The sequence below is a fragment of the Squalius cephalus genome, assembly GCF_949319135.1.
Source record: "Squalius cephalus genome assembly, chromosome: 10".
Taxonomy (NCBI): domain Eukaryota; kingdom Metazoa; phylum Chordata; class Actinopteri; order Cypriniformes; family Leuciscidae; genus Squalius; species Squalius cephalus.
The window spans coordinates 795,001-812,500 of record NC_137131.1 but is presented as its reverse complement, the minus strand read 5'-3'; the positions used below and the strand labels follow the sequence as shown (position 1 = coordinate 812,500).

The 17,500-nt window shown below is 35.8% G+C and overlaps 1 protein-coding gene across 1 annotated transcript; it reads right to left on the bottom strand.

Annotated features, from left to right (window-relative positions):
* Positions 1 to 1,463: 1,463 nt before the first annotated feature.
* Positions 1,464 to 16,633, bottom strand: fam210b (family with sequence similarity 210 member B). The gene is made up of 3 exons (XM_079883585.1): positions 16,583 to 16,633; positions 7,619 to 7,773; positions 1,464 to 2,793 (listed from the first exon to the last, which is right to left on the bottom strand). Exons 2-3 carry the CDS (start codon positions 7,651 to 7,653, stop codon positions 2,577 to 2,579), a joined length of 252 nt encoding a protein of 83 aa, XP_079739711.1. The 5' UTR covers positions 7,654 to 7,773; positions 16,583 to 16,633; the 3' UTR covers positions 1,464 to 2,576.
* Between the last annotated feature and the right edge of the window lie 867 nt (positions 16,634 to 17,500).

Sequence of the window (17,500 nt, the reverse complement as noted above, 5' to 3'; positions counted from 1 at the left end):
GTGTTGTGGCTTCACAAATGCTTTGCTGCATACCTCGGTTATAACGAGTGGTTATTTCAGTCAAAGTTGCTCTTCTATCAGCTTGAATCAGTCGGCCCATTCTCCTCTGACCTCTAGCATCAACAAGGCATTTTCGCCCACAGGACTGCCGCATACTGGATGTTTTTCCCTTTTCACACCATTCTTTGTAAACCCTAGAAATGGTTGTGCGTGAAAATCCCAGTAACTGAGCAGATTGTGAAATACTCAGACCGGCCCGTCTGGCACCAACAACCATGTCACGCTCAAAATTGCTTAAATCACCTTTCTTTCCCATTCTGACATTCAGTTTGGAGTTCAGGAGATTGTCTTGACCAGGACCACACCCCTAAATGCATTGAAGCAACTGCCATGTGATTGGTTGATTAGATAATTGCATTAATGAGAAATTGAACAGGTGTTCCTAATAATCATTTAGGTGAGTGTATGTGTATGTATGTATGTATGTATGTGTGTATACATGTATGTGTATGTGTGTGTAGATCAGCTGCCTCACATTGTCTTCTGCATTTTATTTGAATCTATATATGTTTAACACTTTATTTCACAGTGTCCTCACTATAACTATAGTAATATCTGTAAATTATGCAAAATTGCACTGTAACAGAGACACCTTAAAAAGTGCAACCAAGTTTTAGCTTTTTCATGAATTTTACTTATTTTGAAACTGAATGGAGTTTGCATCATTAATGTCTAATATGTTCATGTGTCTTTTACTGTGACTCTGCTGTGAAATGTTCTGTTCTGTATAAAGCCTGTAGAAATAGAAATTACCTTTGAACTCGTGCATAGAGTGCAATAAAGAAAGATCAATATTGTAAATAAATATACTCTGAAGATGAGCATAATTAAGCTGGAGTCATTAAATCAGTATTAACTATGATGTATAATGTTCTTTTATATAATAAATATGCTAAACTGATATCATCCTGCAGGAATTAATATCAGAGTGTCTTTCTATTATAAACACATTCGTTCTTGATTCTCCGCACAGAGGAATATAATATTCAGAAACTCTGATTGTTGTGATGAAACACTGACACCTGCTGATGACTGACGGAACACACACACACACACACACACACACACACACACACACACACACATCGATGAAGCTCGTGTGCTAAACTCTTCATCACAACAATCCTGTTTCTGGTTAAAAACATTTCGATCATGTATTTATTTTCTGCTGATGGGTTTTGATTGTTACAGCTGTGTGTTTCAAACCAGCAGTTTCACTGAAAAAACACATTTTTGTGTGAACTTTGAGATACATTGGTATATTTTGTCTCGCACAGTATCAAACATCAGTTTTTATGATATTGCTGATATAATGAGCACAAACAGACTTAATGTTGCGGTTTATGACTGTAGTTTCCTTTTGTGCAATGTGTGTAAATACATAAATACAGACACCCCCGCAAAACATTCATAATTCTTCTTTATTGTCCTTCATTATCTCAAGGAAGGTCATAATGCACACATTTATGAATTATATGATGACGTGATTTGTGTAAATTCAAAGCACTTTTAGCAAGTAAATATAATAAAGAATATTTTTTTGAGTTGTCTAATCTTGTAAGGATGAGCTCGCATGTTTTGAGTAAATAATAATTACCTAAAAAATGCTATGTGAGTTTGTGAAAAATAAAAGTGCTTCAAAATAACAATAAAACACAAACATATCATATCTTTGTGATGATCTCACATCCCACCTCAAATCTTGCAAAACATTTTGCACAATGTTTGTCCTGTGTTTTAATGTGACTGCAGCGCCACCTACAGTACCAGACTGAGACGACATCACATTACATCAGAATCATTACATTATGCAGCATTTTTTAATTTTGATGGTTCAAATATGATGATGAGGATCAGAAGAGTCATAAATAATCATGAAAGGTCAAATAATCACATGATCAAAAAGCATTTATGCAAAAATCACAATCTGGCTAGTCATTATTGGGCAAATATTTTATTTTATAATTATATGTAGTCAAATATAACATTGTCTGTGCAATATTACACAATCAGAGTTTCAATATAATTAACATACACACAAAAATGTCCTGAAAATCCATTGTTAGCATTAGTGCGAATTAAATTAATGCAACTGTCTTACAAAAAGACAAACCAATCCTTCATCAACGGTTCAATTCTACACTTACAAAAATCACAGTTGATATAATCTCGACCTCATTCAAGGATTGCAAAGGTTAAAACTAAAGAACATTCATGAAAGAACAAACGAGGCACTCCAAGTTCATCAGGATTCACTGCAGAACATCATGATCTCCCTCAGTGTCAGTGGTTTTACTGAGGAAGATCATCATGTTCTGAGTCGTTGATGTGAATGCACACGCAGCAGAACCTGACGTTACCATCATCCGTCCACAAGAGGTACTGTACGCCTAATAAATGCACGGATGCATTATGTGTTAGATCTCCCAGTTACTGTAGTGAGTTCAGTATCAGTGAAATGCTCTGAGAAGGCATCTAGAGAAGCTTATGAAGGGTTGAGTGTGTGTATCTGAGGCTCACGGGCCGGATGTTCTGGCTTTGAAGAGTCCCGTCTTCCTGAGGTGTCTCACGATGAACGGCACACACACCAGTGTGACGCTGATGCGCAGCGGGGCGAAGAGCTTGTGTACGGCGTACGCCAGAACAAACGTGCTCGTGCCGGCGGCCATCTTAGACTGAACCACCGACTCACTGAAGCCCAGCTTACACAGCAGAGACGCCACGTCCAGCCCGCTGAGAACACACACACACACACACACACACAACACCAGTCATATATTACTTTATTACAGCGGGATTCAATACTTAGATCACTGTGTGAAGAGTTTTGAGAAAGTGATTTGAGGATGTGTCTGTGTGGGATAAATGCATTTAACCAAAACATCTTTCAATTTATATCAATTCTTTTCACACTCAGACAAAAAAACAACAAAAACGTTATGAATCTACAGGCCAATTTGCACATTTACAAAAAGAAATATGTATTATAAAAAAAGATACAAAAATACTAATACTGATACAAAATACTAAAAGAATACCAAAAAATGCTAATAAAAAAATACTCAAAAAATACCCAAAAAAACAGATAGAAAATACTCAAAAAATACCCCAAAACCCTGATTTAAAATATACAAAAAAATACTGACATAAAAAAATAATGATACAAAATAATAAAAAATAGTGACACATAAATACTACCAAAAATACTAATACAAAATACTAAAAAATACTGATACAAGATAACAAAAAATATTGATAAAAAAAAAATTATAAAAACACCACAGAATACTGATACAAAATGCTAAAAAACACAAAAAAATACTGGATACAAAATACTAAAAAACACTGATACAAATAAAAAATATTGATACAAAATACTAAAAAAAATACTCCAAAAACTCTTGATACAAAATACTAGTTTTTTTCGATTGCTAAACGACAGTGGGCACAACTGGAGTCACATGTGCAAAACTCTAACTCCAGTCTGCACAGCAGCAGTTCATGTGGACCAAACTCTAGTTCGTTTCTCATTGCTTGAACACAGTTTTCAAAACTCTACACACTTATCCCATGACTTTAACCACAACCTGCACAACACTGTGGATTTACAGCACTTTGTTCAAATGCTAACACACTGCTGTCAAAACTGTGAACCACACATTCAAAACAGAATAGATTTCAGCCTTGTGCCTTTCAAACACTGCTGATTGCAATCTCAGCTGAAAGCCTAAGCAGGTGTCTTGTTTATTTGATTATTTGTTCAAATTACAGTATGCACTTTTAGTTTCTACCTTTTTTTTCTCATTACTGTAATTCCATAAATTACTACAGACTATTGAAGCAAACTGCTAATTTTCATTTACCTTAAAGAATTGTTATGTTCTAAAAATTTAAATAAATCATGTGAAAGAATGTCACTCTTTTCTTTGAAGAAAATATTACTTTGTATGAAGTCACTGAAATAGTTCAAACTGTAAAGATGAAAAGTTTGTATTTTCTGCATTGGTGTTTGATGCTAGTGTTTTTACTCTCAGTGTGTTCTGAGTGACAGTGTGTGTTATCTCAGTGAGGGTTGTGTATAGTGTTTGGCTGCACTCAGCCTGTTTTGAGCCGTGTGTTCAGAGTTGTGTTGCTTGGAGTGAGTTTTGCAGGTGATGTGAACTGTTTAGCTCAGGTGATTGTTGGTAGTGCAGACTGTAGTTAGAGTTTTGCACATGTAGCTCCAGTTGTGCTCACTGTCGTTTAGCAATCGGAAAAAACTGTAATACTGAAGCAAAATAACAAAATATATTGATACAAAATACAAAAAACCCCACCAAAAATACTGATACAAAATACTCCAAAATACTGATACAAAATACTCCAAAATACTAAAACAAATACTGATTAAAAAAATACTGATAGAAAATACTAAAAAATATTGATACAAAATAAAAAAATAAAAAATAGATACAAAAATAATAAAAACCACCATAATATACTGATATAAAATACTAAGAAATACTGATATAAAAAAAATTGATACAGAATAACAAAAAAATAATGGTACAAAATACTAATACAAAATACTCCAAAAATATTGATAGAAAATAATAAAACAACAATACAAAACACTAAAAAATATATATATATATACCAAAACATACTGATACAAAGTACTGCAAAAAATATACCAAACAATTATACAAAATACTGACACAATACAAAAAATACTGACACAAAATACTAAAAAATACCAACAAAAATAAATCCTGATACAAAATACACAATACCACAAAAAACGATACAAAATAAAAAATATTGATAAAAATAAAATAAAAATAAATAATACCAATACAAAATACAAAAAAATACCAATACAAAATAGAAAACTGAAAAAAATATTGATACAAAATACAAAAAATACTGATACAAAATGCAAAAAAAAAATGAAAAATGAAAAATATTGATACAAAATAACAAAGAAAATTGATGCCAAATACCAAAAAATACTGACACAAAATACAGAAAACTACTGACTCAATACAAAAAATACTGATACAAAATACTGAAAAATACCAAAAAAAAAAACCTGATACAAAATACACAATACCACAAAAAAAGATACAAAATAAAAAATATTGATACAAAATACAAAAAAATATATAAAATGAAAAATATTGATACAAAATAACAAAAAATTGATGCCAAATACCAAGAAATACTGACAAAAAATACAGAAAAATACTGACTCAATACAAAAAATACTGATACAAAACACTAAAAATACCAAAAAAAAATACAGACACAAAATAATGAAAAATACTGATGCAATACAAAAAAACTGATACAAAATACAAAAAAAAAAAAAATACTGACACAAAATACTGACACAAAATACTGATGCAATACAAAATACTGAATACTGATAATACAAAAAATACTGATACAAAAAACAAACAAAAAACCAAAGAATACTGATACAAATTACAAAAAAAAACCTGACACAAAATACTGAAAAATACGAAATAATACCGATACAAAATATTTAAAAAATGTATCGGTACAAAAAAATATTGATGCAAAATACAAAAAATACTGATACAAAAAACCGATACAAAATGAAAAATATTGATACAAAATATTAAAACATACTGATTAAAAAAGTACTGACACAAAATAATGAAAAATACTGACACAATACAAAAAATACAAAAAAATGCACAAAAATACTGACACAAATAAAAAAAAAAAACTGATATAAAATACAAAAAATACACCAAACATACTAATTCAAAATACAAAAAAATACACCGAAAAATACTGATACAAATTACTAATACTGGTGGAAAATACTAAAAAGAAATACTGATATAAAATACAAAAAAATACTGATACAGAATAACAAAAAATACAAAAAATACTAAAAAAGATACTAAAAAAACACAAAAAAATACTGATACAAAAAATAATACTGATACACAATACTCAAAAATACTGATTCAAAATACTAAAAAAAACCACACCAAAAAAATACTGAAAAATATGCACAAAAAACTGATACAAAATACTAAAAAATACAGGAAAAAATACTGATACAAAACACTAAAAAAAATACCGATACAAAATACAAAAAAAATGCCAGAAAACTGATAAAAAACACTGAAAAAAATACCAAAAAATACAGATGCAAAATACACAAAAATACTGATACAAAATACAAAGAAATATACTAAAAAAATATTAATACAAAATACTGACACAAAACACTGTATCAGTACTTTTTGTGTGTTTTGTATCTGTATTCTTTGGTATCTTGTTCAGAATTTTGTATCAGTATTTTTTTTTTTATTCTGAAAAAGATACCAAAAAATACAGATACAAAATATACAAAAATACTGATTATAAAATACTAAAGAAATACTGATACAAAATACTAACAAATAGCCAAAAATACTGATACAAAACACCCAAAAATCTATTCATAAACACTAATACAAATACTCAAAACAAACACTGATACAAAATAAATATAATTAATATCTAGTAATAAAAGTGCTGGTCAAGGGTAAATCTGGACAAACATTGCCAGAATCATTTAATATATCAATCTATCACATAAAGTCGTCAAACGTATTGGTATTGGGGTTTTTTCACAGTACGCAAAGTTTCAAAGCAGATTTACAGAAAATCATGATGATAATGTTTATAATGTCTTCATGGCTTATTGCTGCATTTATCAGATTAGAGCTGGACGATAATATACATTTTGAGACTATATAAACAATCAAGCAGTTGATATATATATATATATATATATATATATATATATATATATATATATATATATATATATATATATATATATATATATATATCGCTTTACAGTATGTGAATGTGGACATACTTGTATTATTAACTATTACTGTCAACCTACAAGTGGTTTATTACTTTATAAACTGGCAGAACGAGCAGAATGACAACAAAGTGCAATAAATAATTACATTAATAAGAATCATAGCAATAAACAATTCTTCAAGTAACATTTTATAAAGCAAACTGTAGATGATTTACAGGTTTGTCACATTAGTACAGATTCTTACTGTACTAATAGTAGACTATTACATAAAAAAATATTCTAAATAAATCATCTGAATAATGTCTTTACAGCAGAATTTTAATTTCTCTCATATAACACCAAAATATACTGATACAAAATACTAAAAAAACACCAAAAAATACTGACACAAAATACTCAAAAATACTGATACAATACAAAAAAAACAAAAAACAATGAATATAATGATACAAAATACAAAAAATATACAGATACATTTTTTTTATAAAATTAATAATAATAATAATAATAATAATAATATAAAAATACAGATACAAAAATCATTTTTATTAGTCTCATATCATATATGATGTAGTTTGTATCATTGATTCTGTTCTATTCCTGTTCATAACTGTGAAGCTGCTTTGAAACAATCGTTATTAGAAATAAAGCTCATTCATTCACACACACATATCCGTGACTGTAGTTTAGTGAAATTAATACTGAAGGCCTGAATCTCACCTGGACACGCAGAGGTAGAATATTCCCAGAGACATGAGGGAGATTCCGATGTGGAAGGAGACGCCAACGGCACCGTATTCCTTAAACACCTTCCGGAGCTGCTGTGTCCGACTGAGCTTCCCGTCTGACCCTTGACCTTCTGACGTCACGTGATCCTGATGGGAGAGTTCAACAAGAGATTTAATAGATTTTGATCAGTCAAACAAATACTGATACAAAATTATAAAAATATCAAAAAATACTGACACAAAATACTGATACAATACAAAAAAAATAATATAATGATACAAAATACTAAAAATATACAGATTAAAAAAAACACTAAAAAAATATATACCAAAAAATATTGATACAAAAAAAACTAATACTGATACACAATACTCAAAAATACTGATACAAAATTATCAAAAATATATCAAAAATTAAAGCTGCAAGCAGCGATGAAAAGGGCCCTCGCACAAGTGCCACCGCCACCGGGCGGCTTTAGGAACACAGAGCACGGTGGGCAGTATATGTAAATATAGGAGGATTATGTTAAAATAATTTGTATTTACCACATTTCCTGCTACCAGCAGGTGGCGCTATTACTATAACCGAATTTGAGGATGGTCATGTGTTCAGGACAGGACTCTTATCAAACATGTGAAGTTTGGGGCAGATTGGACATTGTACGCCTGAGTTACTGCAGGCTGTGTGTGGTTGCCTAGCAACATCGGAACTGCAAGCAACTTTAATATAGAACTTATCTGATCATGCATAATCACCAAAAGGCTGAAATTGGGTGTGCACATCTACATTTGTCAGGCCGCCTAGGACACACCCTTCGACGTAAACTCAAGTTCTTCGCAATTTAACGTCTCAAAGGCCTTAAGATTACACTCACCAAATTTGAAGAGGATCAGATCAAAACTGTAAGAGGAGTTCGTTAAAGTACAACATCAGGAAATACATGTTTTTTGTAGGTATTGGGTCATTACATGTATGTACCGAATTGCATACCTGTACGTGAAACTAAATTAAGCCATTTTGCCACACCCAATTCTGAAAACCATATCACACGTAAATTTTCACCACTTCTGAAGCGTGTGCAAAGTTTCATGAGTTTTCGAGCATGTTTAGGCCCTCTAAAAAGCGATTCACTTTGGAGAAGAAGAAGAAGAAGAAGAAGAAGAAGAAGAAGAAGAAAAACACAAAAAAATAATAATGTCTTTGCAGAATTTGAATTAGTCTCATATGATGTAGTTTGAATCATGGTCATGAATTCACACACACATATCCGTGACTGTATTTAGTGAAATACCAAATGATTCAAAGATTTAAAAAGCTGTGAAAGCTGCCAAAAGGCCTCAGTGGGAGGGGCTTAACACCAGTCCTCAGCCAATCAGAGCGCAGAAGCTCTGGAGTGACTGCTCCAGGAGCCAATGACTGAAGTTCTGCTGAGAACGGCGTGAGCGAGGACTCAGAAATAAACATCGGATGGAATGTAAGATCTAATTTTAGGTCCAATCGTCCCGTAGATTTGATGTGTGAGATCTAAAGCTGCAGACGGACGAGGTTCACACTGGAAACTTCAATCAAAGCGTGTGTGTGTTCATGCGCATGTGACACCAGTGATTGTGTCGAGCCCAAAATCTGACCTTATTCAACCTCCAACATTCACGAAGAATACAGGCTTTTCATTTCCATAGAGACAGCAGCCGTGCGTGACGAGTGTGTGTGTGTGTGTGTGCGTGTGTGTGTGTGTAGGGCAACATGCCAACGTTCAAACAGACACAATGGTGTGTTGTGTAAGATAAGATTGTTTGACGACGAAACAGACGCACAACATCATAATCTACACACATTCATCTGGAGGAGCTGAGTGAGACATTACACACAAAAACACAGTGTGTGTTATATATATATATATATATATATATATATATATATGTGTGTGTGTGTGTGTATATATATATATATATGTGTGTGTGTATATGTGTCTGTGTGTATTTGCGTGTGTATATATATGTGTCTGTGTGTGTATATGTATGTTTGTATGTGTGTGTGGGTTATATATATGTGTGTGTGTGTGTGTGTGTGTGTAATATATGAATACAGACACACACATACATATACATATATATATAAGTGTGTGTGTGTGTGTGTGTGTGTGTGTGTGTGTGTGTGTGTGTGTGTGTGTGTGTGTGTGTGTGTGTGTATGAAGTTTGCAACCCGGTCTTGGTCTCCAGAATGTGTGTGATTGTTATTTTCTAGCATTATTTTCTGACTGCTGCATTAGAATTGCTAAAAATAGAGTTTATAAAGCTAAAGCCAGAGGGAGGGAACAGATGACGTGTGTGTGACTCTACAAACACACACTCTAATCCAACAAAACCCGTGGACACACGCCAGACGCTCCGCTGACCCCAGCAAATAATGAGAACAAATAACAGTCAAGGCCTGAGAGATCAGTCCTACAGACCTACAGTCTCTCTCTCACACACACACACACACACACACACACACACACACACACACACAGAGAGAGAGAGAGAGAGAGAGAGAGAGAGAGAGAGAGAGAGAGAGAGAGAGAGAGAGAGAGAGAGAGAGAGAGAGAGAGAGAGAGAGAGAGAGAGATGTGTTTCAGTCAGCGCTTGAACACCGAACTGACAACGCCTTGAAGCTCTGAATACTACTGTTATTGAATAATTACTTTGTTATTTATTAATCTCTGCTTGTAATTTGTGTGTAATTTGTGTAATTTGAAGTTTCCTAACTTCAAATTTGAGAATGATGCACAAGCTCAATATTTACTTGATGAAAAAGGAGACTGCATTAGTCACTCACTCTCTCTCTCTCTCTCTCTCTCTCTCTCTCTCACACACACACACACACACACACACAGAAACATGAATAGCAGCTTCATCAGGAATGATCTTCCTTCTAGTTTGACATTCCAGTGAAAGTGAAAGATGAATACTACATCAGCTGGTTAAGCAGAACTACTGAAACATGATGACACACACACACACACACACACACACAGATCTATGCCAGATAAACACACAGCATGAAAGCCAGAATAATACTATGGTATTCTTTGATGTTACACGAACAGAGGAATGCACTATAGGCTACAGAAGACATACAGAATACATAAGCATCAGTGTAACGTTACCATAGTAAACAGAGTAACTTCGAAGAAGAGTTTCTGTATCAAGACAGAGGAAGTAAAAACGACAACAAAGCGCATAAACTCTGATGACAAGAGTAACCACGTGACAGAAGAACAAACACAAACATGCAAAACACACCTTTCACTATTTTAAACACTCAGAACGGAACAAAGAGCGTATGAACAGAAACAACACAAGCGTTCTGCACACAAGATAAACACCTGCCGTATCCACCTGTAAACATTAATGCACAATAAATAAATTATATTTACCAGTCGGTTTCGTAACTGTGACGTACCGTTTGAATATTAGCGGCGCGTTCATCTCGCGTTTTCTCGGGCGTCGTGGTCGATCGTCTCGTTTGCATCATCATGACAGCAGCTGAAGAAGAACGAACCGATAAAAACGATTCAAGTTCATTGGGTGATTTCAAGATGTCGCTGTATTCTCGTCGCGGCGTCGCGTTCAAAACAAACGCCGCCATTCGCGCGCGTGCAACAACTAAACCCGACGACGTTCCGAACGGAATCTCACGTGAACATTGACGGAATAATAAAACATTGGCTTTGCTTGCGTTTAATCCCCGGTAAACACGCCAGCATCGCATCGCACGGGAGCCGCTCGCGTGAAGTTGAAGCGTTCCGGAGAAGTTTAACCGCTGCAGGATCAAAGACGCTCCCGAAACGTTCCTCCGACAGTGAAACATCGTTCGACATGCACGGGAATAACGCTAAATATGACCCGAGCGTGCAGACTGCGACGCCTCAGCTGATCTGGGATCAGTTCGTGAAGACCCGCCTTCATCCGACAATATCACGAGCTGCTTCAAAACAACACCGACAATTATTGGGGAATAATAACGCACTAAACGTGCGCATCAATTCTCGCATGAAAGCGTCTCACGCACAGGAACGATGTAACGTTAGATGTTTGGTTTACAGTGAAATATTATCGTGTGGAAACTGTCCTTTTGCTCTTTGAGATCCAGTGAAAGGTTGTAAAACTATCCGTCTTGACATGCTAATCATAGTAGGCAAACTGTCCAGAGTGAAGTTCATCCTGAGCAATGCCAACAATATCATTCATAATTCATAATCGGACGTGCATTCTTCCTTTTTAAATAAGACATACACACAGATCAGATCGAGTGATGATTGCAGGGATTATTCCTCATAAAGAGCTCTAATGTTGGAAAAGAGCCATGAAAAACAAACTGATGATGAACTGTTTACATTGCAAACACTAATAACAACTCATTCGTGCTGGAACACGACAGACAAGTTCATTTCGGATCCAAAGGAGACTTTTATGTAACTTTAAGTGGGTTTAAATGAACCAGTCTTGGGAGTAAAAATAGTTAGGTAAGTGTGTGTAAGCAGTTCGTGAGAGTGACTCAGTGAGTTTGCGTCGGTGACAGTGATTGATTGACGTGTGTCGTCATAGAAGCGACACTGAAGCGGCTGATCAGCGTGTTATGCGACTTTTGTGCACAATAAACTTATGATGATGATTCACTGTGACATTGGACGTTTATTCCTGATTCAGAGGAAATGACTGAAGATTTAGTATGAAATGTTTTAAATGTGCATCATTAATTTTGTTCTACTATTCACGTGTCGGTCAAAAATGACCCTTTTCCCCAATGAAATTATTGTACTATGTTTTAGTTCGATAATGTGTTTTATTTAATATTTTTTTATATTTTATGATACTAAATTATATTTATGCATTATTTTTTATCATTTATTTGATCAAAAATACAGTAAAAACAGTGAAATATTATTCTAATATACAACCCCAAATCAGGAAAAGTTGGGACACTGTACAAATTGTGAGTAAAAAAGGAATGGAATAATTTACAAATCTCATAAACTTATATTTTATTCACAATAGAATATAGATAACATATCAAATGTTGAAAGTGAGACATTTTGAAATGTCATGCCAAATATTGGCTCATTTTGGATTTCATGAGAGCTACACATTCCAGAAAAGTTGGGACAGGTAGCAATAAGAGGCCGGAAAAGATAAATGTACACATAAGGAACAGCTGGAGGACCAATTAGCAACTTATTAGGTCAATTGGCCACATGATTGGGTATAAAAAGAGCCTCTCAGAGTGGCAGTGTCTCTCAGAAGTCAAGATGGGCAGAGGATCACCAATTCCCCCAATGCTGCGGCGAAAAATAGTGGAGCAATATCAGAAAGGAGTTTCTCAGAGAAAAATTGCAAAGAGTTTGAAGTTATCATCATCTACAGTGCATAATATCATCCAAAGATTCAGAGAATCTGGAACAATCTCTGTGCGTAAGGGCCGGAAAACCATACTGGATGCCCGTGATCTTCGGGCCCTTAGACGGCACTGCATCACATACAGGAATGCTACTGTAATGGAAATCACAACATGGGCTCAGGAATACTTCCAGAAAGCATTGTCGGTGAACACAATCCACCGTGCCATTCGCCGTTGCCGGCTAAAACTCTATAGGTCAAAACAGAAGCCATATCTAAACAGGATCCAGAAGCGCAGGCGTTTTCTCTGGGCCAAGGCTCATTAAAAATGGACTGTGGCAAAGTGGAAAACTGTTCTGTGGTCAGACGAATCAAAATTTGAAGTTCTTTTTGGAAAACTGGGACGCCATGTCATCCAGACTAAAGAGGACAAGGACAGCCCAAGTTGTTATCAGCGCTCAGTTCAGAAGCCTGCATCTCTGATGGTATGGGGTTGCATGAGTGCGTGTGGCATGGGTAGATTACACATCTGGACACACCATCAATGCTGAAAGGTGTATCCAAGTTCTAGAACAACATATGCTCCCATCCAGACGTCGTCTCTTTCAGGGAAGACCTTGCATTTTCCAACATGACAATGCCAGACCATATACTGCATCAATTACAATATCATGGCTGCGTAGAAGGAGGATCCGGGTACTGAAATGACCAGCCTGCAGTCCAGATCTTTCACCCATAGAAACATTTGGTGCATCATCAAGAGGAAGATGACAAAGAAGACCCAAGACAGTTGAGCAACTAGAAGCCTGTATTAGACAAGAATGGGACAACATTCCTATTCCTAAACTTGAGCACCTTGTCTCCTCAGTCCCCAGACGTTTGCAGACTGTTATAAAAAGAAGAGGGGATGCCACACAGTGGGAAACATGGCCTTGTCCCAACTTTTTTGAGATGTGTAGATGCCATGAAATTTAAAATCAACTTATTTTTCCCTTAAAATGATACATTTTCTCAGTTTAAACATTTGATGTCATCTATGTTGTATTTTGAATAAAATATTGAAATTTTATTTTCATTGCATTCTGTTTTTACTCACAATTTGTACAGTGTCCCAACTTTTTCTGATTTGGGGTTGTAGATCATCTGTTCTCTATGTGAATATATAGTAAAGTGTAATGTATTCCTGTGATCAAAGCTGAATGTTCAGCATCATTACTCCAGTCTTCAGTGTCACATGATCCTTCAGAAATCACTCTAATATGATGATTTGATGATCAAGAAACATTTATGATTATTATCAGTGTTGAAAACAGCTTCATATTTTTGTGGAAACTGATACATTTTATTTCTCAGGATTCTTTGATGAATAGAAAGTTCAAAAGAACAGCATTTATTAGAAATAGAATCTTTTGTAGCATATTTTATTTCTTTGACGATGATAATCACATGTGAAATGCCTCTTTTAATCAACGAGTCTTAAAAATCCCTCATATATTGTTCTGAATGTCTGGCATAAGCAAACCTCTGGAGTTAGGCAATATTGTTGGAGACTGAAACTCTTGTTGAGCTTTAAAACATAATCAGAGCACAGTCATCATGCTTTCACAAGGAGACTGATGTTATTAAGAGATTATAAGAGCATTTCTTCACAGTTTAAGACACATTAATATCTGGACTTCAGCACGACTGATGGAGATATTCCCAGATCATGATGGAGAGATCAGTGTGACGACAGCTCACACTCGCTGAAGAAGTGTCACGTCACGCTGGGGAGTTTGAGGCGTTCACAACATCATCTTCTGCTCGGGTGGAGCTGTGGAGATATTATTACATCATCAGGACTCACACACACACACACACACACACACACTGCTGCTTTAGGAGATTAGAGAGGGGTTTATAGTTTATAAAGGCTAGTCAATGTCTGATGCTGAAACACACAGAGAAACTCAGAGTGTGTGTGTGAAAGAGAGAGAGAGAGGTTGTGTGTGTGTGTGTGTGTGTGTGTGTGTGTGTGTGTGTGTGTGTGTGTGTGTGTGTGTGTGTGTGTGTGTGAGAGAGAGAGAGAGAGAGAGATGTGTCTGTGAAAGAGTGTGTGTGTGAGTGAATACATGTCAAACATCATCATCTGTTTGGGTGGAGCTGTGAAGATATTACACCATCAGGACACACACACACACACACACACTCACACACACACACACACACACACACACACACACACACACACACACACACACACTGCTGCTTTAGGAGATTAGAGAGGGGTTTATAGTTTATAAAGGCTAGTCAATGTCTGATGCTGAAACACACAGAGAAACTCAGAGTGTGTGTGTGAAAGAGAGAGAGAGAGGTTGTGTGTGTGTGTGTGTGTGTGTGTGTGTGTGTGTGTGTGTGTGTGCGTGTGTGTGAGAGAGAGATGTGTGTCTGTGAAAGAGTGTGTGTGTGAGTGAATACGTGTCAAACATCATTGTCTGTTTGGGTGGAGCTGTGAAGATTATTCCTCCATCAGGACTCGACGGACACACACACTCCTCACACACACACACACACACACACTCTCACACACTGGTGAAACTCAGCAACACACACACACACACACACACACACACACACACACACACACACACACACACACACTGCTGCTTTTTGAGATAGAGAGGGGGTTTAATAAAGACCAGTTAGTGTCTGATGCTGAAACACACAGACAAACTCAAAGAGAGTGTGTGAGTATGAGTGAGTTTGTGTGTGCATGTGTGTGTGTGTGTGTGTGAGTGTGTGTCACCAGTGTGTGTGTGTGTGTGCGTTAGTGAGTGTCACTGGTGTGTGTGTGTGTGTGTGTGTGTGTGTGTGTGTGAGAGTGAGTGTGTGTGTGTGTGTGTGTGTGTGTGTGTGCATTTGTGAGTGTCACCGGGGTGTGTGTGTGTGTGTGACTGTGTGTGTGTGTGTGTTCTGCTGCTGTAGTTCGTCTGTAACCAGTGATTATTTGAGTGTTGTCTTTCTATCAGCCGAACCAGAGTCAGGTCATTCTCCTCTGACCTCTGACCTCTGACCTCACCCAGTCGATCAGCAGTTTCTGAAACACAGACCAGCTCGTCTGACAACACACACGTTCAAAGTCTCTGAAATCACTTTCTTCCTCATTCTGAACGTCAGCAGATCTTGATGTTCACACATGCGTAAAGTCATTGAGTTCCTTCCCTGTGATTGGCTGATCGTAAAGCCTGAGTTCCTGCCCTGTGATTGGCTGATCGTAAAGCCTGAGTTCCTGCCCTGTGATTGGCTGATCATAAAGCCTGAGTTCCTGCCCTGTGATTGGCTGATCAGGTATTTGGGTAAACAAGCAGTTGAACAGGTTGAGCTGTTAAAGTGACTAAGATATATACACATCCATTACAATATTTATATCTTTTTCATTGTTTTATCTTAAGCCTATTTCATAACGAGCAACAATAAGGTTCATTAGTTAACATTAGTTGTAAAGTGTTCATCATTTTCACAGTGTTGTTGTGTTTGATCTGTGTTAATGTTTTCAGGATCACAGAAGATTGAAACAACACACTAAATCAATATTTACAGTCAGCACGTGCTCCTCTACTCTCTCTTCTTCATTGGTGGTTTTAGTGCTGACTCACTGTGATGACACTTCCCTAAACACACACACACACACACACACACACACACACACACACTGATGACAGAAGAACCAGAGGGGTTTAGAAACTGAACAAAATATACAATTTATTGCAAATATGTTAATACAGTGATCAGTGTGTTCCAGTAATTATAAAATCAGTAGTTGTGATGCTCTTTCCCTTCTTCATCCTCGTATTCCTCTGTGTTCAGACAGTAGAAATAAACTCTATTTCAGTTTCATTATCGCACAATACTGTCGTGGCCCTTCATAAGCACAGCGTTCCTCTTTAACATCTCCATCATTTACTTTAAAAGAAACGAGGGTTATTTACATTCCTTCCCGCCTCTGACGCACGAGTGACGTGAAGTGGGCGGGGCTACAGGAGTGGCACTGGAACCTCATTGGCCGATTCTGCCGTCAATCATCCGGAAGACTTTGGCACCCAAAAGTGTCGTGAGAACGAACTGAGAACATGCCGGAACGGATCATCCGAAATAAATAATCCCTCCCACCGCTCCGGACCCTTCATAGGGAGCATCATGTGCAGGATATGAAGGGTTAAATCAACACTTTTCTTCATATTTGACATCTAACGCTCACAAACACGCCTATATTTCACATTATTTTCATAGCAAATACGCAAAATCTCATGAGAACAATCTGATATATTTTGTTATTTGAATTGAAAGTGTTTGTGCATCAGTTTTCCTGCAGCGTTTGGGTTTAAAAGTCATTAAATTATGTCAAAAAGCTTCTGTTTACATAATATATGTGTGTGTGAACTGTGTATAATTATTTTGCATTTATAAATACACACATATGCATGTATATTTTTAAGAAAAATGTGTTATTTATATA

Coding starts and splice junctions, on each gene's coding strand:
- fam210b (XM_079883585.1), bottom strand. CDS start 7,653: ATGTCTCTGGGAATATTCTACCTCTGCGTGTCCAG. Junction 2,794..7,618: donor TTCTACCTCTGCGTGTCCAG/GTGAGATTCAGG, acceptor GTGTGTTCTCAG/CGGGCTGGACGTGGCGTCTC.